The sequence below is a fragment of the Dryas octopetala genome, chromosome 9, assembly GCF_963921425.1.
Source record: "Dryas octopetala chromosome 9, drDryOcto1.1, whole genome shotgun sequence".
Lineage (NCBI taxonomy): Eukaryota > Viridiplantae > Streptophyta > Magnoliopsida > Rosales > Rosaceae > Dryas > Dryas octopetala.
This window is the reverse complement of record NC_141374.1, coordinates 19,828,390-19,843,557: the sequence shown is the minus strand read 5'-3', so window position 1 is coordinate 19,843,557 and position 15,168 is coordinate 19,828,390. Positions and strand designations below refer to the sequence as shown.

General features: G+C 36.2%; 3 protein-coding genes and 1 non-coding gene across 5 annotated transcripts; all 4 read left to right on the top strand.

Moving 5' to 3' along the window:
- The first annotated feature begins 98 nt into the window (after positions 1–98).
- On the top strand, positions 99–171 carry TRNAF-GAA (transfer RNA phenylalanine (anticodon GAA)). The gene has a single exon. It is a non-coding gene; the product is annotated as a tRNA-Phe (tRNA).
- A 63-nt stretch (positions 172–234) lies between these two features.
- Positions 235–730, top strand: LOC147275453 (BolA-like family protein). Its single transcript, XM_086257259.1, has one exon. The coding sequence runs from the start codon at positions 309–311 to the stop codon at positions 624–626; it is 318 nt and encodes a 105-aa protein (XP_086113385.1). The 5' UTR covers positions 235–308; the 3' UTR covers positions 627–730.
- A 124-nt stretch (positions 731–854) lies between these two features.
- AGD15 (ARF-GAP domain 15) lies at positions 855–5,567 on the top strand. Of its 2 annotated transcripts, XR_015124246.1 has the most exons (9): positions 855–1,209; positions 1,311–1,369; positions 1,862–1,952; positions 2,367–2,421; positions 2,841–2,931; positions 3,036–3,249; positions 4,109–4,280; positions 4,695–4,837; positions 5,155–5,567. XR_015124246.1 is itself a non-coding variant. In XM_086257258.1 (8 exons), coding segments are annotated over exons 1-8 (735 nt in total). In that variant the 5' UTR covers positions 855–1,158; the 3' UTR covers positions 4,697–5,136. The 2 variants fall into 2 exon arrangements, 1 of the variants encoding a protein (XP_086113384.1); XM_086257258.1 differs by lacking the exon at positions 5,155–5,567 and having other exon boundaries at positions 4,695–5,136.
- Positions 5,568–11,453: 5,886 nt separating this feature from the next.
- On the top strand, positions 11,454–13,168 carry LOC147275451 (uncharacterized). Its single transcript, XM_086227967.1, has one exon. It carries the CDS (start codon positions 12,016–12,018, stop codon positions 12,958–12,960), a length of 945 nt encoding a protein of 314 aa, XP_086084093.1. The 5' UTR covers positions 11,454–12,015; the 3' UTR covers positions 12,961–13,168.
- Positions 13,169–15,168: the final 2,000 nt, after the last annotated feature.

Below are 15,168 nucleotides of genomic sequence, written 5' to 3'. Positions count from 1 at the left end.
TTTCTACTTGTTTACTTCTCCTATTACAGCTTGGCTGGAAGTTGCCAGTTTCTTTAAAATACGCATAAATAAGAGTAGGTGACACAAATGAATCAATCGCGGGGATAGCTCAGTTGGGAGAGCGTCAGACTGAAGATCTGAAGGTCGCGTGTTCGATCCACGCTCACCGCATTTTTCCAATTTTAGTATATCTTTTTCTTTTTCTTTTTTCACATTTCTATTAAACAGAGGAGGCTAAAATTAACGAACGATCTCAGTGTCAGGGACACAGGGTGTGTGTGTCTGAGGGTTTAGCTGGAAGAGGAAGAATGGGTTCAAGAGGAGCGAAGGTTTTGCTGCTATCTCGGGCGAACAGAATGCAGACGAAATTGCAAACGGCGTTGGAAGCGAGCGTTTTGGAGATAGAAGACGTGTCGCATCAGCACGCCGGGCACGCCGCCATGAGGGCCAGCAACAGCGCAGGCGAAACTCACTTCAACCTGAAGATCGTGTCCCCGAAATTCGAGGGGCAGAGCCTGGTGAAACGACACCGCATGGTCTACGATGCCTTGGCGGATGAGCTCCAGTCTGGTCTTCACGCGCTGTCTATTGTGGCCAAGACTCCCCAAGAGATTGTCCCCAAGTGACAAATCAATCCATTAAAGAAAAGAACATAATAATAATAATAATAATCTATTCTTATTTCCTTGTGACTTATTTTGATTTATCAGTGTTGTTTTGCTGTTTGAAATTCGACTACTTATTATATTTCATGTTGAATGTGTAAGCATTGAAAAGTCATTTTCTTTTTGTGAGCTTTGATTACAATACATGAATGTGTGTAAGTATTGAATATGTGTAATTGGTTATGCCAGACATGCGTCTTTAAGTTCCATAATGGGGAGGGGAGAGGGGTGAGGGGTGAGTCCAGAGGGACGAGGGAGAGAGATAGAGAAAATGAGATGGTCAAGAGTGACTCATATAGTTGGAAAATGGAAATTTATATAATGTGGCGACTTTTGAGGATTGCCAACCATTTCCCTTGGAATTAGTTGAGCCTCTACCTTCATCCCAAACTCCTCTGCTCCTCTCTCTCTTTCTCTTGGGCCCTCTGTGGTGTTGTTTCAGGTTCCAAATCAACCCAAACAAGAAGCAGCGAAGGGAGGCACACAATTAGCAATGAACGACAAGGCCTCCGTTTCCAAGGAGCTCAACGCCAAGCACACCAAGGTATCCTTTCTTCCTTACAATTTTTTTATTTAAAAAAAAAAAAAAAAACTATTCATTCATTCTGCAGTTATTCTCTGTTGTGTTGTTACTTGTGCGTCCAGATTTTAGAAGGTCTTCTTAAGCTGCCAGAAAACAGGGAATGCGCTGATTGTCGGAGCAAGTACACATTTCAGAACTCATTTCTTATGTCTACAATATTTTCACTGCTGACTGTGTACAGTTCTATAATTGGTTAAATATCAGTTTCAAATGGTCTTACTCTTAGGTTAAAATCACATTGTTGGATGGCCATTTCATGATGCCAAATTTCCGTCTCGTCTCTTTTCTGTTGTGTATAGTGTATACAACAATGTTATGTTCATTTTATTGGTAGACATTCACCATCTCCGAGGTCTAACCAGTTTGTATGCATAAGTAGAACAAATATCTACAACGTGCAATCTTGAAATTCAGAATCTATTGAGTTTGACTCATCGATATTGGCTCTTAATTATTTTTCACAAATTTTTTTACATAGTTCCGGAAAGGTATTTAAGTGTTAATGCTTTTATACTAAGTCTTAAATCTCTTAAGTTCTGGTTTTAGATTTGTTTTGCCAAGTCTGAGCTTCACAATCTTACATGCGTATTCATTTTCAATGTATTTGTTTCAGAGCCCCACGATGGGCAAGTGTGAACCTGGGAATATTTATCTGCATGCAATGTTCAGGAATTCATCGGAGTCTTGGAGTGCATATTTCAAAGGTTTGTGTGCCCACCTATTATTTCTCTATTTCAATGCTATTTTAGGTCAGTAATTTTTTTTGGCATTTAAAGTTCAAATTGATCGGAATTCATGAAAATTTATTAGGTAATTTCTATAAACTCTTGGTTAGAGAAATTATATGGCCATGTGAAAATGTTTGGCTTATGCAATTGTAAAAAATAAATAATGAGGCCACAAAAGAACCTTTGAAGTAATCGAAAATGTTTGAACAGAAATAGTTCTGGGCATATCTACTACTAATTATTATGTGTTTCCGTTTACTGCACTATTGATTTACCAAAATTGGGTAACTTTCTACATTTGATTGTTAATGTGTTTGAGTAGCATGTGTTTTCATATAATTGCAAATCTATGTTCTGATGATAGTGTAGCCTGGATAATTTTGAAAATAGGTACGGTCTACTACTTTGGATACATGGCTGCCAGAGCAGATTGCTTTTATGGAATGTAAGGACATGTTTCTGCTGCTCTCTTTCTCTCTCTGTCTCTCCCTAACACACACACACACACACACTCATATATATATATATATATACACACACGTACATGTAAATACAAACACAAACACTCTCAATTAGTAGGAGACATTACTAAACAAGCTTAGTAAACCATACAAGTAGGTAGCTTATAGCATCAGGGTTTATATGGTTCTCAAACTTGGGTAGCATTTCTTAGGTAATTGATACATATGCATTGCTTTCATCTTAGTGGATTCCTTTTTCTCTAATAATTTGACTGAAGTAGTTGTTATTAGAAAATTTAAATTCATTGTTCTCACTCTCGGGATTACTTTTCTTTCTTGTATAGTGACTATTATATTCCGATCCATTAACATGCTAATCAATGTTCTCTGTATTTTGGTGTAGCTGTGGGTAATGAAAAGGCAAACAGTTATTGGGAAAAAGAATTTCCGCCAAATTTTGACAGAAGTGGGATTGAGAAGTTTATTCGTGCCAAGTAAATTGTTTAATGAAGCTAATTATGAGCCTTCATGTGTAAAATGGAGAATTTGTTAATTATAATTTCCTTCCTTCTGTTCTTAACTTCTTAGGAACTTTCAGGTATGAGGCAAAAATGTGGGTTGCAAAGAATGCAAAACAACCAGCTCCTAAATCAGTTGAATTGAGCATCAGTTCCAACAAGTTGGTAGAAGGTGGAGCCACGAGGCCCACGAGTGGGGTTCCAAAGAAAACAAGGAGACATTCTCTTGAAGAATCGATACTTGTGAAGCACCTGACACAAGATGCTCCTCCTCCAGTAACAAGGTCTCGTGGGGTAAGTTTCGTGTTTTATTATGTTTGTTATTATTCTTGATGAAAATAATCAAATTTTTTGGATTTAATAGGTTCAGAAAAATGTTTCTTGTTCCTTCCTCATACTTTACATTTGTAACAAACCTGTCATATAGTTTTCATTAATAGGGAGCTTCTATCACTTGGTCTGTTTTACGAGTGGAATTCCGCTATAGTTAAGAGAGCTTTATCTTTGTTTCTGATCCTTAATTGAGTTCTTATGGGTCATGCTCATTCTTGGATTGATGAGGGAACTTTTTAAAACTTGGTGGTTTAAAGTTGCAAGCGAGAAAGACCAGATTCTTTGGAGTTTATAAGATTGAGAAATTGTCTCTGGTGAAGCTTAAAGAAGTTTTACTTAAATCTTTGCAATTTTTGATTTCTCAAATATTTGTCTTAAATGATCTTCTTTTGTGTTCATAGATGATTAAGTTATTTGCCTCTACCCTTTAATGTATCCAACATCTACCATACTCAGGCCTCTCCAAAAATTTCTCTTCCATAAATTTCTTGATCAGATCAATTAACATTTGACTACTTTCACGTGTCGATAAGATAAAATGTAAGACAAAAAGCACTACTTCTTGGAAGCTATCTGAATCTGTGATTTGATGTATGTCTACCAGCTCTTCTCTGCTTATGTTGCTGCACAACTCCAATCAAGCTGAGATTTTTGGAATCCTTTATATGCTTTTGAAAAATTGCAACTTTGAACTCCACCATTCAAGCTATTTTATTGCTTCTTGTTTCTCTACTTGCTTTGTCAAATGTGTCTTTAATTTATGGTACATTTGAACAAGTTTGAGGAGTTAACTTGTTAATATTTACTTTGTCCCGTACAGGGTTCTTTTGATATTACTTCACCTCCACCAAAGGGGCCATCACCGATGATAGAATGTGATACAGCTGCAAAAAAGAGCAATGGTGCTACAGATCTCTTCAGCTTACTTTATGTCCATGATGCAAAAAAGGACTGTCCTACTGTACCACCTTCACCCTGGGCAACTTTTGATTGTAAGAACAATACAACTGGTGTAACTTATTTTTCTATTTAATTTTTTTATTGGGTTTTAGGAACTACGGAGGTTGAAGTTACTCTGATAAGAAGGAAAAGACATTGAAGCAACCCTTAAACCTGCACTGTTTCCTTTTCCTCTTTTTTTTTTTTTTTTTTTTTCTTTTTTTAAGAGAAACATAAGCTTATGATGGTATTATACATGCTAAAATGTGGGTTAAATCCTAAATTATGTGCCCAGTCTATGTTGTATGATGGTATAATAGATTCAAACTCTTTTTTATTTTAAAATTCATACTAAAAATGTGGGCTAAATTGTAATTGGTGCATCATGTCCATTTCTTTGATGCCGTTATACTCAGCTCTGAGATTCATTATATTCTAAACTCTCAAATCCAAATTGATGTTTGCAGGAGAAGATTTTTTTGAGTGAATCCCATGGAATTATGTTCAACCAGCTGTTGAAGTTAAAGCCATAGTTTATAATTGGAGTGGGCAGTGTAAATTCCTACCAAAAAATTGTGTGATTGGACAGTATATATACCTCTTCTTCAAGGTTTGCTGTTTGGATTTGATCTTGTCAGAAAATTATGTCCTGCATCCTCTAGACCTTAAGGTCACAAATGTTTTGTGTCCAAACTTTCTACGTGAGATAAATATTGTTATTTCCTATACCTTCTTGTTGGGAATTATTCAATGGAACACAGGGTAGAGTCTGGGAACATACCGTCTTCTTCTCTAGCTTGTCTAGGACTGCTATTCCTTTTATTCATATTGTTCTGTTCGTTATCCTCTATTTTAATACATTTGTTGTCATTTTTAAAAGTACTTTCCTGTATGACTAACTTTTCCTTCATTCACACTGCTACACAGGATCTCAATGAAGACATACAGTGTTTCACCATCTTCTCCTCTGTGGCGCCGAAATATAGTAATTTTGAAAGCCTGGCTTCATATCTGAAAGAAGGCATAGTATGCATCTTACAGAAGGCTCATTTGTAGTGTTGGCAAAGGAGAAGGAATGTAATCTTATTATTATTAAAGAGAAAGTGTATTAATTTGACTAGATTTCATATGTGAGACTAAGAAAGAGCAGGTGGCTTAGATATGATTTTCCAACATTTTTTTCCATGTTGTTCTTGAGAATCTTATGTTTTTTTCTTTCTTGTTGATCAACAGAGCAAAGTTTCCCTTGAAATCAATGTTTTTACCTTCTCTGCTTTGATTTAAATTTGCATTACATTGCTCTGTTTTGGTCAGAATTTAGCATTACATTTTCAAATATTGATTTTTCTTTTAATATAATGATTTGGGCTACGACAACCAAATGCTTTCTTAGATAAGCTTAATGGATTGCAATGGAGAAGGAAAATCATCAGTTATGTTATTAGTTGAATATTTGTCTATGAAGAATTGGTTGATCAAATTGGCTTCAGGAATGGAGAAGGCCTAAGATTATTTTTTTCTTTTTGATACAGAGTAACTACGAGAAACAGTCCTAGACAACACACCTAGCTTATGGAAAGACAACTTTAGAGCTACTAAATTGGGAGTCAAGACCTGAATAGTCAGTCTCTGCCACAGAAATTTGGCTTGCGATAAATATGGTTGATGTCAACCTGATTCAACTGATGAATTTGGTATGGGAGAAGGCTTACTATTGCCATATTTGTTATAAAATAAGTCTGTGATGTCACATCTCAACAGTAATCTCCTGACCTCTTTACAACCTTAGCTTGGAAATTGTCTGCTGTTTTGTTCCTATATTTATACCATCCTCAAGCACACCACCTTTACATTTTGGAACTGGTTAATTGGTTGTTCTTGTTATCTTTGCACACCTGACCAATAGAGCAGTTTTCATTCCATGAAACAACCACAATTGAAGGAATAAAGTTACAAACATAATATTCCCAGTATCAGTATCTTTCACCCTGAATTATAGCTTGAGAGTTTAAACCTTCATGATTTATACAACCACAATTGAAGGAATAAAGTTTTCATTACATTATATATTATTTTATAATATCGGAAAATTTGCCGACACATGTTGATGTTGGATGTTGCTGACGCCTGAGGGCCTCTGTGATGCAAATCCAATGATGTGGGGTGGGGGTCATATTCCTTATATAGTTATATCTTAATTCACTTTTCTTCATTACCATTTAAAACAAAACAAGATTAAAAGACACTTTTCTTATCCTCTTTATGAGTTTTGAATTTTTTATACAGTTGAAGATGCTTCACCATAATAATGCTTCAAACAATCAGTGTCTTGGCCTCATACATTAGGTTCATTTTTTAACTAGAGAATGTCAGAAACAATAATTGTATGTTATTTATAATAAACTTGTTAAAGAAAATGTCTATTTGGAATGGTTTGACCCATTTTTGCCTCTGAAGATGGAGGCAGAGTAATAATTCCTTACATAATTATTCCAAACCAAATAACAGTGAAATGACATCTCAACGGTCCTCCCTCCTTCCTCACATCTTCATTTTGATACATGCATATATTGTACAACAAATTAAGAAGAATATTAGAATCCTCAGGAATCAGGATTATTGTATACTGATGTCTGATGCCAACTCTCGGGCCTTTGCAGAATGTCTTAATGGCATTCTTTATCTACAACTAAATTATGAGCTATCCTATGTGTCCCTAATTTTGTGACCATCTAATATATTCAAATATAAAATTTGCCGTATAGATATAATTATCAAGCCTTCAACCAAAAGATTGTATGCTAGCTAAACAAAGGTAGCATCAATTGGACAGTAGGCCAGGCAGGTTGAGGGGGACGCAGATGTTCTTATTCTTGTGCCATACAAGATTATCATGCACATAATTAATCAAATAGAATAATTATAAGGGTCTTCGTCAAACCAACAAAATCATGTGCACATGGGTTAAGTCATTAATTAGATGTAAATTGATTTCTTAATGCTGATATCTGTTTCATGTTTCATTGTGATGGAGATGCTTTAGCTCATCCATTCAAATTGAGCAACCAACTACATGATCCATGCACCTAATAGTTCCTTTTTATTTCTCTTTAAGACACTACGGGCCCAATGCCCTCATATAGTTGCTCTTTGGAACCAATTGTTTGGCCCCTTCCCTTTTATTATGCAAACATTTGAAAGTGAGCACCAAGCAATGTGTTTGTTTCTTCTTCTGTTTTATTATATATACATTGAATTCTAATACGTGTCACAACTTGAAAGATTTTCATTATTTGTAATAATATAGAATTCAACAAGAATAAAAAATGGTGAATCATTCATTTGACTAGGAGTAGGCAGGGGCGTGGTAAATTACCTAGAAAGAGAATTAAATTATGATCTGATAAGTATGTACAAGAAACCCATCGAAAGCTTTATGGTGCAGGCCTCATGGAACTAAACTATTGTAAGGTTTCTGTTTTTTCCTTGCTTTAATCTTATCCTGGAGCTCTGCTATTGGTACGGTCTCCATTATACAACCATAGATTCTTGTCCTTGCGCTGGCTAACAACTCTCTGGCACCAAGTTACTTTACAAATTTATTAGCATCTGCATGTACAAGTTTGTATTATTCAGAATTTAAAAAGTATATATCTGTTTTGAAATACTTGTTAATGCTGTAAATTCAAATAGATATCCATGAAATGATGATATATTGGATGAAATTCATTTTAAGTAGTTTGAGACATGCTGGGTATATTGTTTGATGTGGCTATTCTAATTAATTTTGATAAAAGCTAGAAAAGTGAGGGTGATGGAATGAATGATGAAAAGAGGGCCACAAGTTTTGGTATGCAAAAGCGGAATATAGTTTAGTGCTGCTTAGCTTGGGAGCAAAGCAGGTGCCGCCCAGCAAATTGTTGGTGTAGTCTTCCAGCCCAAGCAATAAGCAATATCTAAGCACGCTGAGTGACCCTGCCAATCAAGACCACTCCAACTCCAAATCCTTCCATATCGAACACTTGAATCAAAAATTCAAAATCACCTTTCCTTGAATAGTTGTATATAATATATAATATATAATAGTGATTGGCAAATGGGCATGGAAAAAGTTAAAGAAAAGGGATAGGGCGCCGCTGAGTGGAGACCCACCACTAGCAGAGTACTAGTAGTCTAGCGACCACTTAATCAGCGCCACACCACCTCCTCTCTCCACCCTCTTTGGATTCATCTGCTCTGTACTCTATAGTCTCTATTGCTCTAGTTTAACAAAATGTCTCCATCTATTTTAAGCTTCAACAGTTAATTAATGCTCTAGTTTTCCTTATTCATTCTACATACTAATTCTAAATATTACTTCTAAAAGGAATTTACATTCATCCCTTATAATAAATTCCCTCGCTCTGATGATGAGTTCAATTCTTAATAATAGATTAGGTAACTGGACCTCATTTCAAGACTACATGTGTGATTGATTGTAAAACAATGACAACAACACACTCTAGCTTGGACGTACCAAGAAAGTAAGAAACTGAAAAGAAAGGTAAATGGTCAATCACTCAATCATGCATGTATAACTTTTTTATTTTGTATTGTTATCATATATAGGTCGCATGGAACATTCTAATAGAATTAAACTGGTAGTGGAAGTGAAAAAGAGGAGCCTAATTGATCTGAAACCATTATAAAATGGTATAGCATAATCATATATTGATATGGGGGGTAAGACACCGGTAAGTGGTAACAGGAAGCCTAGCCTATTTGTTACACATTTCACCTACCTAGCTATATATATATTACTAGTATATTGCAAATAGTAATTGTTACACCTGTATTTTTTATATAATATGAAAAAAGAAATCAAATTAAGATAGAGATAAGGTTTTGGAATGGTTTCTGTCCAAACTCTTTGACTGGTTTTGCATATAAATATTTATCTATGTTATGGGTCCATATATACTCTCCAATCTAATTATCAATTTTTAGATAATGTAACAATTATTGTAATGATATCTTATATTATAAGATGAATTGTATCGATTCCATGAGGACCATGACCTGGTAGGATGTATATGTGCTATGCTAGTACTCTATATACACAGACTTATTCTTGTACTCTAATAGACCCGATCTTTTTATGCATCAACAAAAATGGATTTGGATCGAGTTCGTCACCACAGAACTAGGTACGTGCAGATCATTCTAATTGTATATTTGCATCAAATGAAAAGTGAAAAGGATATCCACGCAGCAAGGACAGTTTGGATACCAAAATACTCCAAGAGGGGTTACTGTTAATCATGATCAAGAAGCTATCTCTGACGTCTAGCTATCCTATAAATGTCACATTATATGTGTAAAAAGAAAGGCTTTGCCTTTGCTGAACCAATGTATATATATTAAGTACAGAAAAATGTATATAAGGAATTGATGGACACGACCCTGATAGAAACCATACCTTGGAGCCAGCTGATCATGGGTTCCCCCTATTATCTATATATTTCATTTTCATATTTTCAACGGTTACTCAACTTTCATTCCTCTCAATAATTTTTTTTTTTTTTCCTCGGCAACCAATTTTGTAAATATATGTCTGATGTAATGCAATGGCAATCAATCTGACATATATGTATAATAAGTGAAGTTGTGGGATGATTGATGGTTCCTAAGCTTATATATTCCACCAGGAAAATAGGCAATGCTTCTGTTGTGTCCCACATAATCTTCATCAGTCATTGGCTATCTTCTTGGCAATGACTGCATTTTGACTGACATGTTCAGCCTGCTGTGCAACTTTTGATAATCAGGACAAGGAGGAACAAGTACTCTACAACCAATCACAGCTCAATCAATCCCCACTGCCAAATTTCAGCGCAATATTAATATATATATATATACACGAAAATGTTCTATTTTGAATCTGAATGATTAATTAGGTTTATTATTGGCTGAATGTGTGGTTCAGATTCACAATCTAACAATTTATCGGACTCCAAATTTGTTTTGGTTAGGGGGCGGCAAACACGAATTACCCCTAATCTCTAGGAAAAGGAGAAGAGTGGAAGAGTGGAATGGAGAGGTTTTGGTATGTAGTGACTAGTGAGTGAGATATCAGTGTCAAGAATTATAAAAGAAAAGTCTTGTAGTTGTTTGTAGGGAATCAAAGCTGAAGCAGCAGCTGCCTAATTAACGATGGGTGGAGTGTAAAGGGTGGGGTGGCTATTGCCTGGCTGTTCCCTGGGGTCAGACCACAGACGACCCCATGCCCCAACCCCCGTATATATCATATCTACCACTTTCACTACAAAAACTGACCGTACGACCTCAACCTTAGTGGGGTTAAGCCTTAACAGACTTATGAAGAAAGAAGCAGCTAGATGGTTAATTGGTTTAAAACAAGTGGAGGAATGGGGAATAGCTGCTTAGTTATATTTATGCAATATCCAATTATCCACCATTCCACCCACCAACCTTCTCCCAAAAAATAAATAAAATAAAACAAAATACAGCTTCCAATTCCATGATGAGACACTTTCAGATTAGGGGGTATATTTTATATTTGTTGGATCAATTGAACTACCATGGGAAAGTTTATTTGGCTATTTATACACCAGTCTATGTGTTCTCGGTTACAAGGGAAATACAGGGGAAGTTCTTGCACCACTATTAATAATGAGTAGTAATTAAGAGCCTAGAGCTCATTTCAGCATATTTTAAATGGTAGAGAAGAAGCATATATACTAATTCAAAAGCAGATATATGTGAAAACATGGGAGTGGCAGTGGTACACTGGTTCTGGTGATTGCATAGGTTTCACCATTCACATTTATTTATGGTGCCCATATATATTTTTGGTGCAGGGCCAATAGTGGTAATCGCCTCTACCCTCATGAGTTGGCCACTCATTATTTCTAGGACAGTGCCGCGGATGAAAGCGGCGTTAATGGAGATTACTTATATTTTGGTTAATTAATCAAAACTTTGTTCTCAGATCAACTAATTTCTTATCTGCTGTTGGGCCATGACCATAATAAAAAAAGGAGTAATAATAGTATCTTAAACATCGAGCTGTTTAGGAGGGGATTTGAACATTGGACGGCAGAGATTTGATCAAGCAAGAATAGTTGTTAGGAGCTTAAGCTCCTCCTCACACACATAAAGACCCTTTGTTGCATTTAAGCCGTGGCTTGTGGTCCTTGCTGAGTGGTCTTTCAAAATTCATACTCGATAGTGTGTCTGGTTTATGTTAGTTCTGCAACCAACGAAAGCTTCTTAACCTCTTTTCCATCACTCTTTAAATCACCAAGTGTCATACCATTGAGAACTAGAGATGTAAAGTCCTTGTGCAATCTGCATCCAATCTTTGCTTTACTTTCTGGCCATTCTTAGTTGTTTATGAAAACCAGTCTTGGATATGTTTCTTTTCTTGCTTCTCTAGTAGATGTCCAGGCCAGCTTTAATTTTAATTCCACTGTTTTTATTTTATATTATGGGAGTGATCCAACTTTTTATGTGATCCTAGTTACTCCACCTCTGCTGAAAGATTTTCATGAATTGGCAGAGTTCTTTTGAGGTATAAAAACCAGCAAATTTTTATGCTGTTTTAACGACCCTCTTTAATTGTCTCTCTTTCAATTCAGCTCCTCTGTGGCATTAGCATACCAGGAAAATTAGCTCCTCTGAGGATGTGGTTTTAGACACATACTTTTTTTCTTGATTGAAGTTTTCAAGTTTTGTGTGGTTTTGTTTGATTTTGTTAGAAAAAGTAGCCCATACAATTAATACAGTATGGTGGATGTGTTCAAAAGTAAAAGAGCGAGATTGGAAACAGGAATCTGGGGAGTAAAGCTGTTACTGCTGTGTGTAGGGATAGTATCCACAGTGGTATTCTTCAAAGTGGCCATAATTCCTTACCTGCTGAATCTCACTCTTTCCACTGTTCCCCATCTTTGGACCACTTTCAGAAGCTGCTGCCTATCTCCACTTTACATCTACATCATCCTCAACTTTATCATCATCACCATCGCTGCCTCCTCCGCATTCCAAAACCAAAAGCACCACCCTTCCTCTCCTTCTCTACCCTCCAGCTCCATCACCAATGTTGCCAAGACCCCAGACATTGATGACACACATATTGATACCCACTCCCAGCAGCACAAGATTCAGAGTCATGATTCCCACAATGCAACTCTTCTACTTCCTTCATCACCTGACAGTTACCATGTATCAAATGAAACCAGCTGGCATGACATCCACAAACAACACCAGGAGGAAGAAGAAGAATCCATTTCTATGACCATGCCAAACACTTTAAGTACGGAAACGTGCTCCGGCGAGGACAACACATTGGACACCACATGGAAGGCCATCATGGAGGGTCAAGGCAAGCCAATGGCTAAGCAGCTCAAAAAGAGTGAGACTTGGGACACGCCGCCTCGGCCTCACTTGATGAGAAGTAGTAATAAATTAAGGGAAGTTCATGGTCATGATCGTGAATTGGATGGTGATGATGATGGAGATGATGATGATGCAGTGTCATGGGCTCGGCGAGAGCTGAACAAGTCGGACACTTTTAGCGACAGGGTGTCGTTGAGAAGGGACAAGTCCATGACTCAGGAAGAGTTGAACCAGCGAGCAGAGGCCTTCATCAACAAGTTCAACAATCAAATCAGGCTTCAGAGGCTACAATCGGATCAACGTCGTTTCACGGACATGCTTAACCGTGCTCACTAGCTACCTACCTCTACGTTAATTCTTCTTTTTTCTTTCTTTCTTGTCTAATTTCTTTGTTTTTAAATGCAAACTATATATGTGTGTTGTATTTGTATGTCATGTATAATTGGAGTACGATCGATAGTATAGAACACACAATTAAGGAAAATGGGAGATTCCATCTGTACCTTGTTTCTCTCTTGTTAATTTCTTAATTAATATATATATATATATAGCAGTTAATTAATTGGCGGCGCATAAGCAGAAGGTCATCAACCACTTACCCACCCATTCAAATTAATTTGAAGTTACATTATTTTTTTATGGCTTCTAGCATTCTTATATATTGACCATCTTTCTTTATAGTAATACTAGTATTCCTATTATCATGCATTCATTCTAAAATCTGATAAATTAGATCATAGCTTTTGCTTTTGCAGAGTATATATATTTTACCTATAAATTGTTTGTTCTTATACTACAGAGTACAGGCTACAGCTCAGAGTTCTCAGCCTCTGGAATCTTTCTGTTAGAGTTTTGTTTTCTTCAGATTTTATATCTACTATTTGACAATGATCCTACAACTCCTTTAACATTAATTTCAGTATCCCTAGTTCCACCATCTTGGTTACTTATCAACCAAAGTCCAAAAGTAGCTATCTTTTAGTTAGTTCTTTGGGAAATTATCTATCTAAATTAATAAATTTCCAAGATCAGTTGCTTTCTCAGCACTAATTCAACATCGAACCAAAATGTGAAGGTAGTCGTGTATGCTCAAATCATTCAAAATTTCATAACCTTGTCTCACCTCATATACTCTACTGTACAATATGTCTGTACCACTCTATAACGAAAGGTATTTAATTAGTTAGCTAGGCAGGTTGTGGAGCTTAATTGGGAAATTAATCGTATGTGCTAGCCTATCTTAGATTTAAAACAGGACAAGGTTCTTCAGATGGGACCTGAAATGGACCGCTCTGAACATTTGGTTCATGAATCAAATTATGTATTATTTTCAAGAAATTATTGGTAACATAATTATATAAATGGTGCATGCAGATGGCTTGTCCATTTATAGTGCCCACGTGTGCGAAGTTTTGCATATGCTTGATTAGCAGGTACAGAGTACGTATAATTTATAAAGCAACCAAGAAACTCTCAGCTCTAAATTTCTAAGGCAATAATAGGTGGGTGGGATTCAGGGAATCAGGATTTGACAATCACAATTGTCTTTTCCTTGATACTACTCTTCTTCTTGACATTTTATGGTTTATCTCATGCTTGCTTAGGTGCTGTCTACTTTAACCAGAGCTCTCTCAATCTCCTGGTTTGGTTAGTTATGTTATTTATGTTTGACTAATTCATTAAAGAGAGTAAGAGCCTAATAAGACCTCTGGGCTCTTCATGGGTAGATTAGAAACCTGGACATTTTTAATTGACCCAGCTATTATTATTGGGCCCATGACAGATTGCAACTGAACCCAAAAAAAAAACAAGGAAAAGAAAAGTAAAGCATCTTGGATTTTGCTCGTGAATTATACATTAGGCAATGTTCAATGGGGATGTTGGGTGCCAACTCAAATCGAGTTGTTTAATGAATGAGCTGGTTGAAGCGCCACTCGCTCTATAGTTGTATATGAAGGAAGCCCCAGCACGACAAACTTTTCAGAATTTGCGATGCTTACTACAAGTCACTCAATCTGAAATATTTGACAAGGAGAATAATTATTGGGCCGAAGTGGATAGCTTTGTACTAATCATTCGTTTTGCGGAGATGAAAGTTTACAAGGCCACATGACTGGGCTAACCCGAAAAGAAAAAACACTGGCCCATTTTATAGGGGTTTTAGGGCCAGAGATTGAAAAGTCCAAATTATGTGAATTTCTTAACAAAACCCACATCCACCAAGGTAATACGATTTTAATAAGTAATGCTAAATGCACAATATTTCTTATACGACATATATACTATATTTTTAATCGAGATGAATCTATTTGTACAAATAAATTCCACTTTTATTTAGTGCAATTATTTTTATTTATCTATAATTATGTATAATATATATATATATTATACATAATTGGATGCATGATAGTATATAAGAGTACCAACTTGCAACTATAAGAGTACCCATTAAGTAAACAAGGGTGACAGATGCATATCTGTCTCTTCTCACCCAGTCACAATAGGGGTTAATATTTCTGGTAGTGCATCCATCTGATTGGATGA

Bases quoted from the DNA above. Each gene is read 5' to 3' on its own strand.
- LOC147275453 (XM_086257259.1), top strand. From the start codon at position 309: ATGGGTTCAAGAGGAGCGAAGGTTTTGCTGCTATCTCGGGCGAACAGA.
- AGD15 (XM_086257258.1), top strand. From the start codon at position 1,159: ATGAACGACAAGGCCTCCGTTTCCAAGGAGCTCAACGCCAAGCACACC. The intron at 1,210-1,310 runs GTATCCTTTCTT...TTGTGCGTCCAG, and splicing joins TCAACGCCAAGCACACCAAG to ATTTTAGAAGGTCTTCTTAA. The intron at 3,250-4,108 runs GTAAGTTTCGTG...TGTCCCGTACAG, and splicing joins CAGTAACAAGGTCTCGTGGG to GGTTCTTTTGATATTACTTC.
- LOC147275451 (XM_086227967.1), top strand. From the start codon at position 12,016: ATGGTGGATGTGTTCAAAAGTAAAAGAGCGAGATTGGAAACAGGAATC.